The 14,904-nt window shown below is 40.5% G+C and overlaps 1 protein-coding gene across 1 annotated transcript; it reads left to right on the forward strand.

Moving 5' to 3' along the window:
• The first annotated feature begins 4,451 nt into the window (after positions 1-4,451).
• On the forward strand, positions 4,452-12,964 carry LOC115893474 (pyrin domain-containing protein 3-like). The gene is made up of 2 exons (XM_030917295.1): positions 4,452-4,771; positions 12,697-12,964. Exons 1-2 carry the CDS (start codon positions 4,472-4,474, stop codon positions 12,724-12,726), a joined length of 330 nt encoding a protein of 109 aa, XP_030773155.1. The 5' UTR covers positions 4,452-4,471; the 3' UTR covers positions 12,727-12,964.
• Positions 12,965-14,904: the final 1,940 nt, after the last annotated feature.

Raw genomic sequence — 14,904 nt, forward strand, 5'->3', positions numbered from 1 at the left:
TCTCTTCAGTGATCGGTTTGTTAACACAGTTTTCTGGAAATCTGCAATTAGATACTTCATAGCACAATGAAGCTTACGGTGACAGAGGAAATATCCTCAGATGAAAACTAGAAAGAAGCTTTCTTAGAAACTTCTTGGTGATGTGTGAATTCATCTCACAGAGTTACACTTATGTTTCGTGGAGCAGTCCATTAACACTGTCTTTGAGCAACCTGAGAAGGGCTTCTTTGGATTGCATTGAGGCCTATGCTGATAATGGAAATTTCATCAGTTCAAAAGGTGAAAGAAGCTTTCTGAGAAACTTCTTTCTGTTCAGTGGGTTCATCTCACAGACTTACGTCCTAGAACTCAGGAGGCAGTTTTCTAACACTCTTTTCGTGGAAACTGCAAAGTGATATTTGGGAGCCCTTAGGAGCCCGTGGTGAAATAGGAAATATCCTCACATAATAACTAGAGAGAAGCTTTCTGAGAGATTGCTTTCTGATGTGTGACTTCATCACACAGAGTTCCACCCTTCCCTTCCTGGAACAGTTTGCTAACACTGTTGTCGTGGATTCTGCCAAGTGATATTTCGGATCCTATAGGGGCCCATGGTGAAAAAGGAAGTATCCTCACATAATAACTAGAGAGAAGCTTTCTGAGAGATTGGATTCTTATATGTGACTTCATCACACAGAATTCCACCCTTCCCTTCTTGGAACAGTTTGCTAACACTGTTGTCGTGGATTCTGCAACGTGATATTATGGAGCTCATCGAGGGCTATGGTGAAAAAGGAAATATCCTCACATTAAAACTGGAAAGAAGCCTTCTGAGAAACTGCATTGCCATGTGTGAATGCAACTCACAGAGTTACACGTTTCTCTTCAGTGATCAGTTTGTTAACACAGTTTTCTGCAAATATTTATTTAGATACTTCATAGTGCAATGAAGCTTACGGTGACCAAGAAAATATCCTCAGATGAAAACTGGAAAGAATTTTTCCTCGAAACTTCTTATTGATGTGTTGGTATAGGCCATGCAGGAGAGGGACGACCCGGACCCTGATCGCATAAGGCTGCTCCTGAGCAAGGCTCAGAGCCCTCTGGATGTTGGCAAGGCCACTTCCAAGGCCTGTGCAGCAGGTGGCGATGGTGGGCTCTTCTGTATCGCTGGAATAAGCTATGCTATTTTGCTTTGCATTTCTTTCATCATTTATATGTGGACAACTATTGGAAGGGATTCACGGTGAGGTCTGGGGAGTGTTACTCATTCGGTAATAGTACTGCCCACCCCCACTCCAGATCTTGGAAAATGGGGCAATACCCATGAGCTGGAAAGATAGAAGAAAAATCTTACCACATTAACCTCGGAAAATTTGGCCCTGGGCCTCTCCCTACAATATGGGTTAATGGCCAGTGGGGGTATGTGATGGGAACACATAAGGGAAAAAAGGAAATATGGTATTCCCCTAAAGGCAAAAATTCTATGCAAAATTTGTCATGGTTAAGCTCCCAGCTTATTTCATATTCTGAGAATTATATAAATGGTGAAAAAATGGCGTAAATAGATGGGAGGTTAATTCTATGAAAAGATTTGAGTTTGCGGGACACAGTAAGATGACAAGGATATTAAATTTGGTGCCCCAAACAAAAATGAAAAGTTAAATACTAAAATTAGAAAAAAGAAAAATTGTTATACATAGTCATATAATCAATGTTAAAGTATAACCTTGCACTTAATAGAGACTGCTGTGCCAGTTCTAAGCCTATAACCAATTGTGCTGCTATAATTGTCCCTATGACCATTTCCTCAGAGATCACACAATGGTCCTGTCTAGCACCTGTAACCGCAAGAGCCACCAAGTCTGATATAAGACTTTGTTATGTTAACCATTAAGCTTGCTTATTCCCCAAAGGGGTAACCAAGGAAAGAAGAACAAACTGGCCATCCATGAAGAGAACAGTTCTCGATGAACTTCTGAGAATATGCTGATAATCTATATATAATTATGTAATCGCCTGATGCTCTGCTGATTGACAATTGTTCTATAAGATACTATATAAGCCTGTAGTAAAAATCATTCAGGGCTGTCAGCCTTTTGCTGGGCTGCAGTCTTGTCTGTGTCCTCTTGCATGTTGTGTCTAGTATCTTTATTGTCTCTCGCCACCTTACCTCTCCCCTTTGGGGTACCTTGGTCACGCTAGGGCTGGACCCCAGCAGATTGGCGCCCGAACAGGGACCTGAAGGGGTCAGTATAATATTAAGGTAAGATTTCGGGGCAAGGTTGGACTTTACCTCAAGGGTTCTGCAGGCCCCCTGGAAGTTTCAGGTAGAGAGAGGAGGTAAAAAGTACAAGAACATATTACTGAGAAGCTAGGTGCCATGGGAAATTCCCATAGTTCAGATAGAAGTTTATATGTAGATATTTTGAAGTATACCCAGAAAAGGGTAGGTATTAAGGCTAATACACATCAATTAGTAGAATTTCTGCAGTTTGTGCCAAAGTTAAGTCCTTGGATCCCAGAAGAGAGCACCTTAGATGAGGAAATATGGGATAGGGTAGGAAAAAATATGTCACAATGGTATCAGACCAATGGTGGGAAAGACATGCCTATTTATGCATTTTCTTTATGGGGTATTATTAAACATGCATTGTTTTTTGTCTAAAGAGCCTAGTGATCTTAAAGATCCGCCTTCTTATTCAACTTTCCCTAGTCCAAACACTGAAGATGAAAGGGTCCCATTAATATCAAAACCGCCCTTCGTAGCAGGGTCGGACAAGAACAAAGAACAAAAACTTTCTCCTTTGAATGATTTAATGGCCGCAGCAACCCACATCCTCTCGAGTTTTGACTCAGGAGGCTAAACAAGCATTAAGGATTATAGAACAAAAGTTAAATAACCTGACCTTGCTACGTCTGGACTATACTAAACCATTTTCTTTAATTTTGTTAAATACAGAATATACCCCTACCGGATGTCTATGGCAGGAAGGGCCTCTAGAATGGCTACATTTGCCAGTAGCCCAAAAAAGAGTGTTAGTTTCATATCCAGATTTAGTTGCGTTATTATTATATAAGGGAAGACAAAGAGCTAAAGAATTGTTTGGAAAAGAACCTAATAGTATAATTGTCCCTTATACAGCTCAACAACTAGATATGTTATTAATAAATAATGATCAATGGCAAATTTGTTATAGTAATTATAAGGGACAAACTTTATATCATTTGCCAAATCATCCCTTGTTACAATTCATCAAAACACATCCAGTTATCTTCCACAGAAAATTCAGTATTACCCCTCTGCCACCTCCAGCTAGTTTAGTTTTTACGGACGGTTCCTCTAACGGAACCGCAGCTTATATTATAGATGGGAAACAGTTTTCTACACAATATCCTAAGCAATCTGCTCAAAAGGTAGAACTATTAGCAGTTATAGAAGTATTTAGTAAACTTACAGAAAAAGAATTTAACTTGTATACGGATTCCATGTACATTGTAAATCTATTTCCTCACATTGAATCAGCTCCTCTTTCTCCTGTAAAAAGCACTATTCATAATATGTTAGCACAATTACAAACTGCCATTACACAAAGAGTAAAAAGGTTCTTTGTGGGTCATATTAGAGCTCATAAACAGTTACCAGGAAGTCTCCAAGAAGGGAACACTATGGCAGACAAATTAACACAGCAAATATTTTCCTCGTGGGAAGAAGCAAAACAAAGTCATGCTATACATCATCAAAATTCTAGAGCTTTAGCACTACAGTTTAAATTAACTAGGGAACAAGCTAGACAGATTGTAAAGCAATGCCATATATGCCCTCAATATCACCCTTCATTATCCATGGGAGTAAATCCCAGGGGATTAAGGGCAAATTCTATTTGGCAGATGGATGTAACACATATAACTTCATTTGGAAAATTATCTTATGTACATGTAGTTATAGACACATTTTCTCATGCTCTGTGGGCTACAGCCAGAACTGGAGAAGCTGTAAAGGATGTTATTCATCATCTTTTTGCGAGCTTTGCAGTTTTACGAAAACCCCAAACTTTGAAAACAGATAATGCTCCAGCTTATACAGCAAAAAGTTTTAAAAATTTCTGTATACAAATGTCCATTAGTCATGTTACAGGAGTTCCTTATAACCCTCAAGGGCAAGGCATTGTTGAAAGAGCACATCAGAACTTGAAAAACCAGATTCACAAGTTACAACAAGGAGAGTATAAGTATTCCTCTCCCCATCACGTTCTTTCTCATGCTCTCTTTGTGCTAAACCATCTTAATGTTAACAATGAGGGCACAACAGCCCTCGAGAGACATTACTCAAAAGAAAGTAAACCAGTCACTCTTGTTAAATGGAGAGACTTATTAAAAGGACAATGGAAGGGACCAGATGTGTTGTTAACCTCGGGTCGAGGATATGCTTGTGTTTTTCCCCAAGATTCGGCCACTCCAATTTGGATACCGGACAGACTAATCAGACATCATGAATCTCCCGTCGCCAACAAAACCCACCATACTCAGAAAACAGTTTCGACCACGGAAAACCCGGCCGCCACCACACCCGACGAGTCATCAGATATCTGAAGTTCAACTTTCTTCTCTTTTTGCTTCCCTGAATCTGACTCAATTCCATCTTGTGGCTTCTACAAGAAAAAGGAACTTACCAACTTGGGGTGATATAAAAGCTCTTACCACTTCTGCTTTAGCCTTGGTGGAGGGAGAACGCAAACCTGTTACTCCTGAAACTGTCTTTATTGCTATTCTTGCTCTCCACACAGTCCAGGTAAGTTCTGCACCTTTGCCTATGAACAATCTTATAAACAATACTTATTGGGTTTATGTTCCTAGTCCTCCGTTGTTTCATCTTGCTTCTTGGGATGGTGAAGAAATTCACGTTTCTTCTCGCTACTTTGAAATTATGGGAGGTGATTCTAATTCGTATACTATACCGCGAGTTTCTGCGCCCTTTGATTTCTATGCTACTACTCATCATGTTCCTTTACGCTTCTCTAAAGATAATACTCCTCCTATGCCACTGTGTATCTTACTGGCCATGCGCACAGCTGTCGCTGATTCACCCCTCAATGATAAAAAGGCTCCTCTTACCTCAGGTCAGAGCAATGATGCTCATTCTCGTTACTTATGGTTCTTTTTTTTTTTTTTTTTTATACTTTAAGTTCTAGGGTACATGTGCATAACGTGCAGGTTTGTTACATATGTATACTTATGCCATGTTGGTGTGCTGCACCCATCAACTCGTCAGCACCCATCAATTCATCATTTATATCATGTATAACTCCCCAATGCAATCCCTCCCTCCTCCCCCCTCCCCCCTCCCCATGATAGGCCCCAGTGCGTGATGTTCCCCTTCCCGAGTCCAAGTGACCTCATTGTTCAGTTCCCACCTATGAGTGAGAACATGCGGTGTTTGGTTTTCTGTTCTTGTGATAATTTGCTAAGAATGATGGTTTCCAGCTGCATCCATGTCCCTACAAAGGATGCAAACTCATCCTTTTTTATGGCTGCATAGTATTCCATGGTGTATATGTGCCACATTTTCTTAATCCAGTCTGTCACAGATGGACATTTGGTTGATTCCAAGTCTTTGCTATTGTGAATAGTGCCGCAATAAACATACGTGTACATGTGTCTCTGTAGTAGAATAATTTATAATCCTTTGGGTATATACCCAATAGTGGGATGGCTGGGTCATATGGTACATCTCGTTCTAGATCCTTGAGGAATTGCCATACTGTTTTCTATAATGGTTGAACTAGTTTACAATCCCACCAACAGTGTAAAAGTGTTCCTATTTCTCCACATCCTCTCCAACACCTGTTGTTTCCTGACTTCTTAATGATTGCCATTCTAACTGGTGTGAGATGGTATCTCATTGTGGTTTTGATTTGCATTTCTCTGATGGCGAGTGATGATGAGCATTTTTTCATGTGTCTGTTGGCTGTATGAATATCTTCTTTTGAGAAATGTCTGTTCATATCCTTTGCCCACTTTTTGATGGGGTTGTTTGTTTTTTTCTCATATATTTGTTTGAGTTCTTTGTAGATTCTGGATATTAGCCCTTTGTCAGATGTGTAGGTTGCAAAAATTTTCTCCCATTCTTTAGGTTGTCTGTTCACTCTGATGGTAGTTTCTTTTGCTGTGCAAAAGCTCTTTAGTTTAATTAGATCCCATTTGTCAATTTTGGCTTTTGCTGCCATTGCTTTTGGTGTTTTAGACATGAAGTCCTTGCCCATGCCTATGTCCTGAATGGTACTACCTAGATTTTCTTCTAGGGTTTTTATGGTATTAGGTCTAACATTTAAGTCTCTAATCCATCTTGAATTAATCTTCGTATAAGGGGTAAGGAAAGGATCCAGTTTCAGCTTTCTACTTATGGCTAGCCAATTTTCCCAGCACCATTTATTAAATAGGGAATCCTTTCCCCATTTCTTGTTTCTCTCAGGTTTGTCAAAGATCAGATGGCTGTAGATGTGCGGTATTATTTCTGAGGACTCTGTTCTGTTCCATTGGTCTATATCTCTGTTTTGGTACCAGTACCATGCTGTTTTGGTTACTGTAGCCTTGTAGTATAGTTTGAAGTCAGGTAGCGTGACGCCTCCAGCTTTGTCCTTTTGACTTAGGATTGTCTTGGCAATGCGGGCTCTTTTTTGGTTCCATATGCACTTTAAAGCAGTTTTTTCCAATTCTGTGAAGAAACTCATTGGTAGCTTGATGGGGATGGCATTGAATCTATAAATAACCTTGGGGAGTATGGCCATTTTCACGATATTGATTCTTCCTATCCATGAGCATGGTATGTTCTTCCATTTGTTTGTGTCCTCTTTTATTTCACTGAGCAGTGTTTTGTAGTTCTCCTTGAAGAGGTCCTTTACATCCCTTGTAAGCTGGATTCCTAGGTATTTTATTCTCTTTGAAGCAATTGTGAATGGAAGTTCATTCCTGATTTGGCTCTCTGCTTGTCTGTTACTGGTGTATAAGAATGCTTGTGATTTTTGCACATTAATTTTGTATCGTGAGACTTTGCTGAAGTTGCTTATCAGATTAAGGAGATTTTGGGCTGAGACGATGGGGTTTTCTAAATATACAGTCATGTCATCTGCAAACAGGGACAATTTGACTGCTTCTTTTCCTAACTGGATACCCTTGATTTCTTTCTCCTGCCTGATTGACCTAGCCAGAACTTCTAACACTATGTTGAATAGGAGTGGTGAGAGAGGGCATCCCTGTCTTGTGCCAGTTTTCAAAGGGAATTTTTCCAGTTTTTGCCCATTCAGTATGATATTAGCTGTGGGTTTGTCATAAATAGCTCTTATTATTTTGAGGTACGTTCCATCAATACCGAATTTATTGAGCGTTTTTAGCATGAAGGGCTGTTGAATTTTGTCAAAAGCCTTTTCTGCATCTATTGAGACAATCATGTGGTTCTTGTCTTTGGTTCTGTTTATATGCTGGATTACGTTTATTGATTTGCGAATGTTGAACCAGCCTTGCATCCCAGGGATGAAGCCCACTTGATAATGGTGGATAAGCTTTTGGATGTGCTGCTGAATCCGGTTTGCCAGTATTTTATTGAGAATTTTTGCATCAATGTTCATCAGGGATATTGGTCTAAAATTCTCTTTTTTTGTTGTGTCTCTGCCAGGCTTTGGTATCAGGATGATGTTGGCCTCATAAAATGAGTTAGGGAGGATTCCCTCTTTTTCTATTGATTGGAATAGTTTCAGAAGGATGGTACCAGCTCCTCCTTGTACTTCCGGTAGAATTCAGCTGTGAATCCATCTGGTCCTGGACTTTTTTTGGTGGGTAGGCTCTTAATTGTTGCCTCAATTTCAGAGCCTACTATTGGTCTATTCAGGGATTCAAGTTCTTCCTGGTTTAGCCTTGGGAGAGTGTAAGTGTCCAGGAAATTATCCATTTCTTCTAGATTTTCTAGTTGATTTGCGTAGAGGCGTTTATAGTATTCTCTGATGGTAGTTTGTATTTCTGTGGGGTCAGTGGTGATATCCCCTTTATCATTTTTTATTGCATCTATTTGATTCCTCTCTCTTTTCTTCTTTATTAGCCTTGCTAGCGGTCTGTCAATTTTGTTGATCTTTTCAAAAAACCAACTCCTGGATTCATTGATTTTTTGCAGGGTTTTTTGTGTCTCTATCTCTTTCAGTTCGGCTCTGATCTTAGTTATTTCTTGCCTTCTGCTAGCTTTTGAATGTGTTTGCTCTTGCCTCTCTAGATCTTTTAATTGTGATGTTAGAGTGTCAATTTTAGATCTTTCCTGCTTTCTCTTGTGGGCATTTAGTGCTATAAATTTCCCTCTACACACTGCTTTAAATGTGTCCCAGAGATTCTGGTATGTTGTATCTTTGTTCTCATTGGTTTCAAAGAACATCTTTATTTCTGCTTTCATTTCGTTATGTACCCAGTAGTCATTCAGGAGCAGGTTGTTCAGTTTCCATGTAGTTGAGCGGTTTTGATTGAGTTTCTTAGTCCTGAGTTCTAGTTTGATTGCACTGTGGTCTGAGAGACAGTTTGTTATAATTTCTGTTCTTTTACATTTGCTGAGGAGTGCTTTACTTCCAATTATGTGGTCAATTTTGGAATAAGTGCGATGTGGTGCTGAGAAGAATGTATATTCTGTTGATTTGGGGTGGAGAGTTCTATAGATGTCTATTAGGTCCACTTGGTGCAGAGATGAGTTCAATTCCTCGATATCCTTGTTAACTTTCTGTCTCGTTGATCTGTCTAATGTTGACAGTGGAGTGTTGAAGTCTCCCATTATTATTGTATGGGAGTCTAAGTCTCTTTGTAAGTCTCTAAGGACTTGCTTTATGAATCTGGGTGCTCCTGTATTGGGTGCATATATATTTAGGAGAGTTAGTTCTTCCTGTTGAATTGATCCCTTTACCATTATGTAATGGCCTTCTTTGTCTCTTTTGATCTTTGATGGTTTAAAGTCTGTTTTATCTGAGACAAGGATTGCAACCCCTGCTTTTTTTTGTTCTCCATTTGCTTGGTAGATCTTCCTCCATCCCTTTATTTTGAGCCTATGTATGTCTCTGCATGTGAGATGGGTCTCCTGAATACAGCAGATTGATGGGTCTTGACTCTTGATCCAGTTTGCCAGTCTGTGTCTTTTAATTGGAGCATTTAGTCCATTAACATTTAAGGTTAATATTGTTATATGTGAACTTGATCCTGCCATTATGATATTAACTGGTTATTTTGCTCTTTGGTTGATGCAGTTTCTTCCTAGCCTCGATGGTCTTTACATTTTGGCATGTTTTTGCGATGGCTTTTACCGGTTGTTCCTTTCCATGTTTAGGGCTTCCTTCAGGGTCTCTTGTAAGGCAGGCCTGGTGGTGACAAAATCTCTAAGCATTTGCTTATCTGTAAAGGATTTTATTTCTCCTTCACTTATGAAACTTAGTTTGGCTGGATATGAAATTCTGGGTTTAAAATTCTTTTCTTTAAGAACGTTGAATATTGGCCCCCACTCTCTTCTGGCTTGTAGAGTTTCTGCCGAGAGATCTGCTGTTAGTCTGATGGGCTTCCCTTTGTGGGTAACCCGACCTTTCTCTCTGGCTGCCCTTAAGATTTTTTCCTTCATTTCAACTTTGGTGAATCTGGCAATTATGTGTCTTGGAGTTGCTCTTCTGGAGGAGTATCTTTGTGGCGTTCTCTGTATTTCCTGAATTTGAATGTTGGCCTCCCCTACTAGGTTGGGGAAGTTCTCCTGGATGATTTCCTGAAGAGTGTTTTCCAACTTGGTTCCATTTTCCCCCTCACTTTCAGGCACCCCAATCAGACGTAGATTTGGTCTTTTTACGTAATCCCATACTTCTTGCAGGCTTTGTTCATTTCTTTTTCTTCTTTTTTCTTTTGGTTTCTCTTCTCGCTTCATTTCATTCATTTGATCTTCAATCGCTGATACTCTTTCTTCCAGTTGATTGAATTGGTTACTGAAGCTTGTGCATTTGTCACGTATTTCTCGTGTCATGGTTTTCATCTCTGTCATTTCGTTTATGATCTTCTCTGCATTAATTAGTCTAGCTGTCAATTCTTCCACTCTTCTTTCAAGATTTTTAGTTTCTTTGCGCTGGGTACGTAATTCCTCCTTCAGCTCTGATAAGTTTGATGGACTGAAGCCTTCTTCTCTCCTCTCGTCCAAGTCATTCTCTGACCAGCTTTGATCCGTTGCTGGCGATGGGCTGCGCTCCTTTGCAGGGGGAGATGCGCTCTTATTTTTTGAATTTCCAGCTTTTCTGCCCTGCTTCTTCCCCATCTTTGTGGTTTTATCTGTCTCTGGTCTTTGATGGTGGTGACGTACTGATGGGGTTTTGGTATAGGTGTCCTTCCTGTTTGATAGTTTTCCCTCTGACAGTCAGACGGACTGTCTGTTGGTCTGTTGGAGATTGCTTGAGGTCCACTCCAGACCCTGTTTGCCTGGGTATCTGCCGCAGAGGTTGCCGAAGATAGAATATTGCTGAACAGCGAGTGTACCTGTCTGATTCTTCCTTTGGAAGTTTCCTCTCAGGGGTGTACTCCACCCTGTGAGGTGTGGGGTGTCAGACTGCCCCTAGTGGGGGATTTCTCCCAGCTAGGCTACTCAGGGGTCAGGGACACACCTGAGCAGGCAGTCTGTCCGTTCTCAGATCTCAACCTCCGCGTTGGGAGATCCACGGCTCTCCCCAAAGCTGTCAGACAGAGTCGTTCGCGTCTGCACCGGCTCCCGCTACTTCCCCTGTTGGTCTTCAGCTGTGCGCTGTCCCCAGAGGTGTAGACTACAGAGACAGGCAGGCTTCCTTGAACTGCTGTGAGCTCCACCCAGTTCGAGCTTCCCAGCGGCTTTGTTTACCTACTTAAGCCTCAGCAATGGCGGGCGCCCCTCCCCCCGCCTCGCTGCTGCCTTGCGGATAGATCGCGGCAGACTGCTGTGTTAGCAGTGAGGGAGGCTTCGTGGGCGTGGAACCCTCCTGGCCAGGATTGGGATATATTCTCCTGGTGTGCCTGTATGCTTACAGCGCAGTATTGGGGTGGGAGTTACCCGATTTTCCAGGTGTTGTGTGTCTCAGTTCCCCTGGCTAGGAAAACGGGTCCCCTTCCCCCTTGCGCTTCCAGGTGAGGTGATGCCTCGCCCTGCTTCAGCTCTCGCTGCTCAGGCTGCAGCAGCTGACCAGCACCGATTGTCCGGCACTCCCTAGTGAGATGACCCCAGTACCTCAGTTGAAAATGCAGAAATCGCTGGTCTTCTGTGTCGCTCGCGCTGGGAGTTGGAGACTGGAGCTGTTCCTATTCGGCCATCTTGCTCTGCCCCCCTCACTTATGGTTCTTATCTTATCTTTCTATTAATGAATACAATTCTTCGGTGAAAACCACCGAAACTTTTACTACTCTAGCCTCCTCTATAAAATTAAGTAAAAATGCCCACCAAGTAGATCATTCTTGGGATCCAATTTCTTACCAAAATGGGCAAACTTTATGGTACAATTGTGCATTTTATAATAAAACTACCACCTTTACTCTTTATAATAATTCATATAAAATTTATGATTGGTCAATATCCGGTGTAGGATATGACTACAGAAATTATTTAAATCATAATCAAGGCCATACGTTCATTAACTGGGTCAACAACAAGTTAATTAAAACTAATGAAATTATAGACACTTGGTATTCTCCAGGATGGGTAACACCTACTTGGATATTTAATCACAAAAATAACAAACCTCAGTCACAACTATATAGACTACTAGCTGCACTTAATAAAACCACCTTAACTAGACCTACTAATGAAGAGGTAATTAATAATCAAGCTTGTGTACGCTCCCCTTTCTCTATTTTAATATATGACAATATTACTCAGTTACAAGTTTCTTATCAAGATAATATATGTATATTTATCTATATACAGTATAAATATACTGTATATTTATCTATATACAGTAAATTGTACAAAATGCAAAATAACTAACTGCCTTAATACTTCATTTTTTCAGTCTCATTTTTATGTGTTAAAGCGTCCCACTTACATACTATTGCCTGTAAATATATCTGAAGGATGGTACACGGACCCTGGATTAGCAGCTTTGCAAGCTATAAAGCAAGCCTTAACTAGACCTAAACGATTTATTCCTGCATTAATTCTAGGAATCACTGCTTTAATTGCTATCATTGGATCAGTTGCTGCCTCAGCGACCGCCTTGGTACAACAAGTACATACTGCTCAACATGTTAATCATCTATCACTAAATATCTCTAAGGCTTTATTTTTACAAGAAAGCATAGACCATAAATTAATAGATAGAATAAATGTCTTAGAAGAAGCAGTTTTATATTTAGGGCAAGAAATTCAAAATATTAAAGTACAATTAACTACGGCTTGTCATCATAATTACAAATGGATTTGTGTGACTCCCCTTCCTTACAATCATACAGAAGTAACCTGGGAGCAAATTCAGTATCACATTACAGGATTATGGAACCATTCTCTCACCTATGATATGCAATCCCTACAACAACAAATTACTGATATCTCTCATGCACACTTATCTACAGTTTCCCCTGCAGATGTCGCTCAAAGCATAGTAGATTCTTTCCATACCATGGTAAATTCAAAAATACTATCAACATCATTCTACCATATAGCTGCCTTTGCATTTATAATTATTTGGTTTATAATTTTCTTTCCAGTGCTCTCCCGAAGACTCTTCGCCTCTGTGAAAACCCTCCAACAAGAAATTATTCGTTTTAAACTACAAAATAAAAAAGGGGGACATGGCGTAGGCCATGCAGGAGAGGGACGACCCGGACCCTGATCGCATAAGCCTGCTCTTGAGCAAGGCTCAGAGCCCTCTGGCAAGGCCACTTCCAAGGCCTGTGCAGCAGGTGGCGATGGTGGGCTCTTTTGTATCGCTGGAATAAGCTATGCTATTTTGCTTTGCATTGGGTTGATCATTTATATGCGGACAACTATTGGAGGGGATTCACGGTGAGGTCTGGGGAGTGTTACTCATTCGGTAATAGTACTGCCCACCCCCACTCCAGATCTTGGAAAATGGGGCAATACCCATGAGCTGGAAAGATAGAAGAAAAATCTTACCACATTACCCTCGGAAAATTTGGCCCTGGGCCTGTCCCTACAATATGGGTTAATGGCCAGTGGGGGTATGTGATGGGAACACATAAGGGAATAAGGGAAAAAAGGAAATATGGTATTCCCCTAAAGGCAAAAATTCTATGCAAATTTGACATGGGTAACTCCCAACTTATTTCATATTCTGAGAATTATATAAATGGTGAAAAATGGCGTAAATTGATGGGAGGTTAATTCTATGAAAAGATTTGAGTTTGTGGGACACAGTAAGATGACAAGGATATTAAATTTGGTGCCCTAAACAAAAATGAAAAGTTAAATACTAAAATTAGAAAAAAGAAAAATTGTTATAAATAGTCATATAATCAATGTTAAAGTATAACCTTGCACTTAATAGAGACTGCTGTGCCAGTTCTAAGCCTATAACCAATTGTGCTGCTATAATTGTCCCTATGACCATTTCCTCAGAGATCACACAATGGTCCTGTCTAGCACCTGTAACCGCAAGAGCAACCAAGTCTGATATAAGACTTTGTTATGTTAACCATTAAGAATGTTTATTCCCCAAAAGGGTAACCAAGGAAAGAAGAACAAACTGACCATACATGAAGAGAACGGTTCTCGATGAACTTCTGAGAATATGCTGATAATCTATATATAATTATGTAATCGCCTGATGCTCTGCTGATTGACAATTGTTCTATAAGATACTATATAAGCCTGTAGTAAAAATCATTCAGGGCTGTCAGCCTTTTGCTGGGCTGCAGTCTTGTCTGTGTCCTCTTGCATGTTGTGTCTGGTGTCTTTATTGTCTCTCGCCACCTTTCCTCTCCCCTTTGGGGTACCTTGTTCGCGCTAGGGCTGGACCCCGGCAATGTGTGAACTCATCTCAGAGAGTTACTCCTATGTTTCGTGGAGCAGTCCATTAACACTGTCTTTGAGGAACCTGAAAAGGGCTTCTTTGGATCGCATTGAGGCTTTCGCTGATAAAGGAAATTTCATCAGTTCAAAAGGTGAAAGAAACTTGCTGAGAAACTTCTTTCTAATCAGTGAGTTCATCTCACAGACTTACAATTTAGAACTCAGGAAGCAGTTTGCTAACACTCTTTTCGTGGAAACTTCAAAGTGATATTTGGGAGCCCATAGGGGCCCATGGTGAAAAAGGAAATATCCTCACATAACAACTAGAGAGAAGCTTTCTGAGAGACTGATTTCTGATGTGTGACTTCATCACACAGAGTTCCACCCTTCCCTTCTTGGAACAGTTTGCTAACACTGTTGTCGTAGATTCTGCAAAGCGATATTTGGGAGCTCAAGGAGCTCAATGGTGAAAAAGGAAATGTCCTCAGATCAATACTGGAAAGAGGCCTTCTGAGAAACTGCATTGCGATATGTGAATGCAACTCACAGTGTCACACGTTTGTCTTCAGTCATCAGTTTGCTAACACAGTTGTCTCGAAATCTGCAATGGATAACTTCTTAGTGCAATGAAGCTTACGGTGACAAAGGAAATATCCTCAGATGAAAACTAGAAAGAAGCCTTTTCAGACAGTTCTTGCTGATGTGTGAATTCATCTCACAGAGTTCCACTTATGTTTCGTGGCGCAGTCCATTATCAATGTCTTTGATTAACCTCAGAAGCGTTTCTTTGGATTGCATTGAGCCCTACGCTGAGAAAGAAAATATCATCAGTTCAAAACGTGAAAGAAGCTTTCTGAGAAACACCTCTGTGGTCTGTGAATTCACCTCACAGAGTTACAGCTTAGTCCTCAAGAAGCAGATTGCTAACACTCTTTTCTTGGAAT

The sequence above is a fragment of the Rhinopithecus roxellana genome, chromosome 15 (genome assembly GCF_007565055.1).
Source record: "Rhinopithecus roxellana isolate Shanxi Qingling chromosome 15, ASM756505v1, whole genome shotgun sequence".
Lineage (NCBI taxonomy): Eukaryota > Metazoa > Chordata > Mammalia > Primates > Cercopithecidae > Rhinopithecus > Rhinopithecus roxellana.

What these genes read in the sequence shown, in the direction of transcription:
- LOC115893474 (XM_030917295.1), top strand. Translation starts at nt 4,472, where the DNA reads ATGAATCTCCCGTCGCCAACAAAACCCACCATACTCAGAAAACAGTTT. An exon ending in TTGCTCTCCACACAGTCCAG is followed by an intron (nt 4,772 to 12,696) that starts GTAAGTTCTGCA and finishes TTTTCTTTCCAG; the next exon opens with TGCTCTCCCGAAGACTCTTC.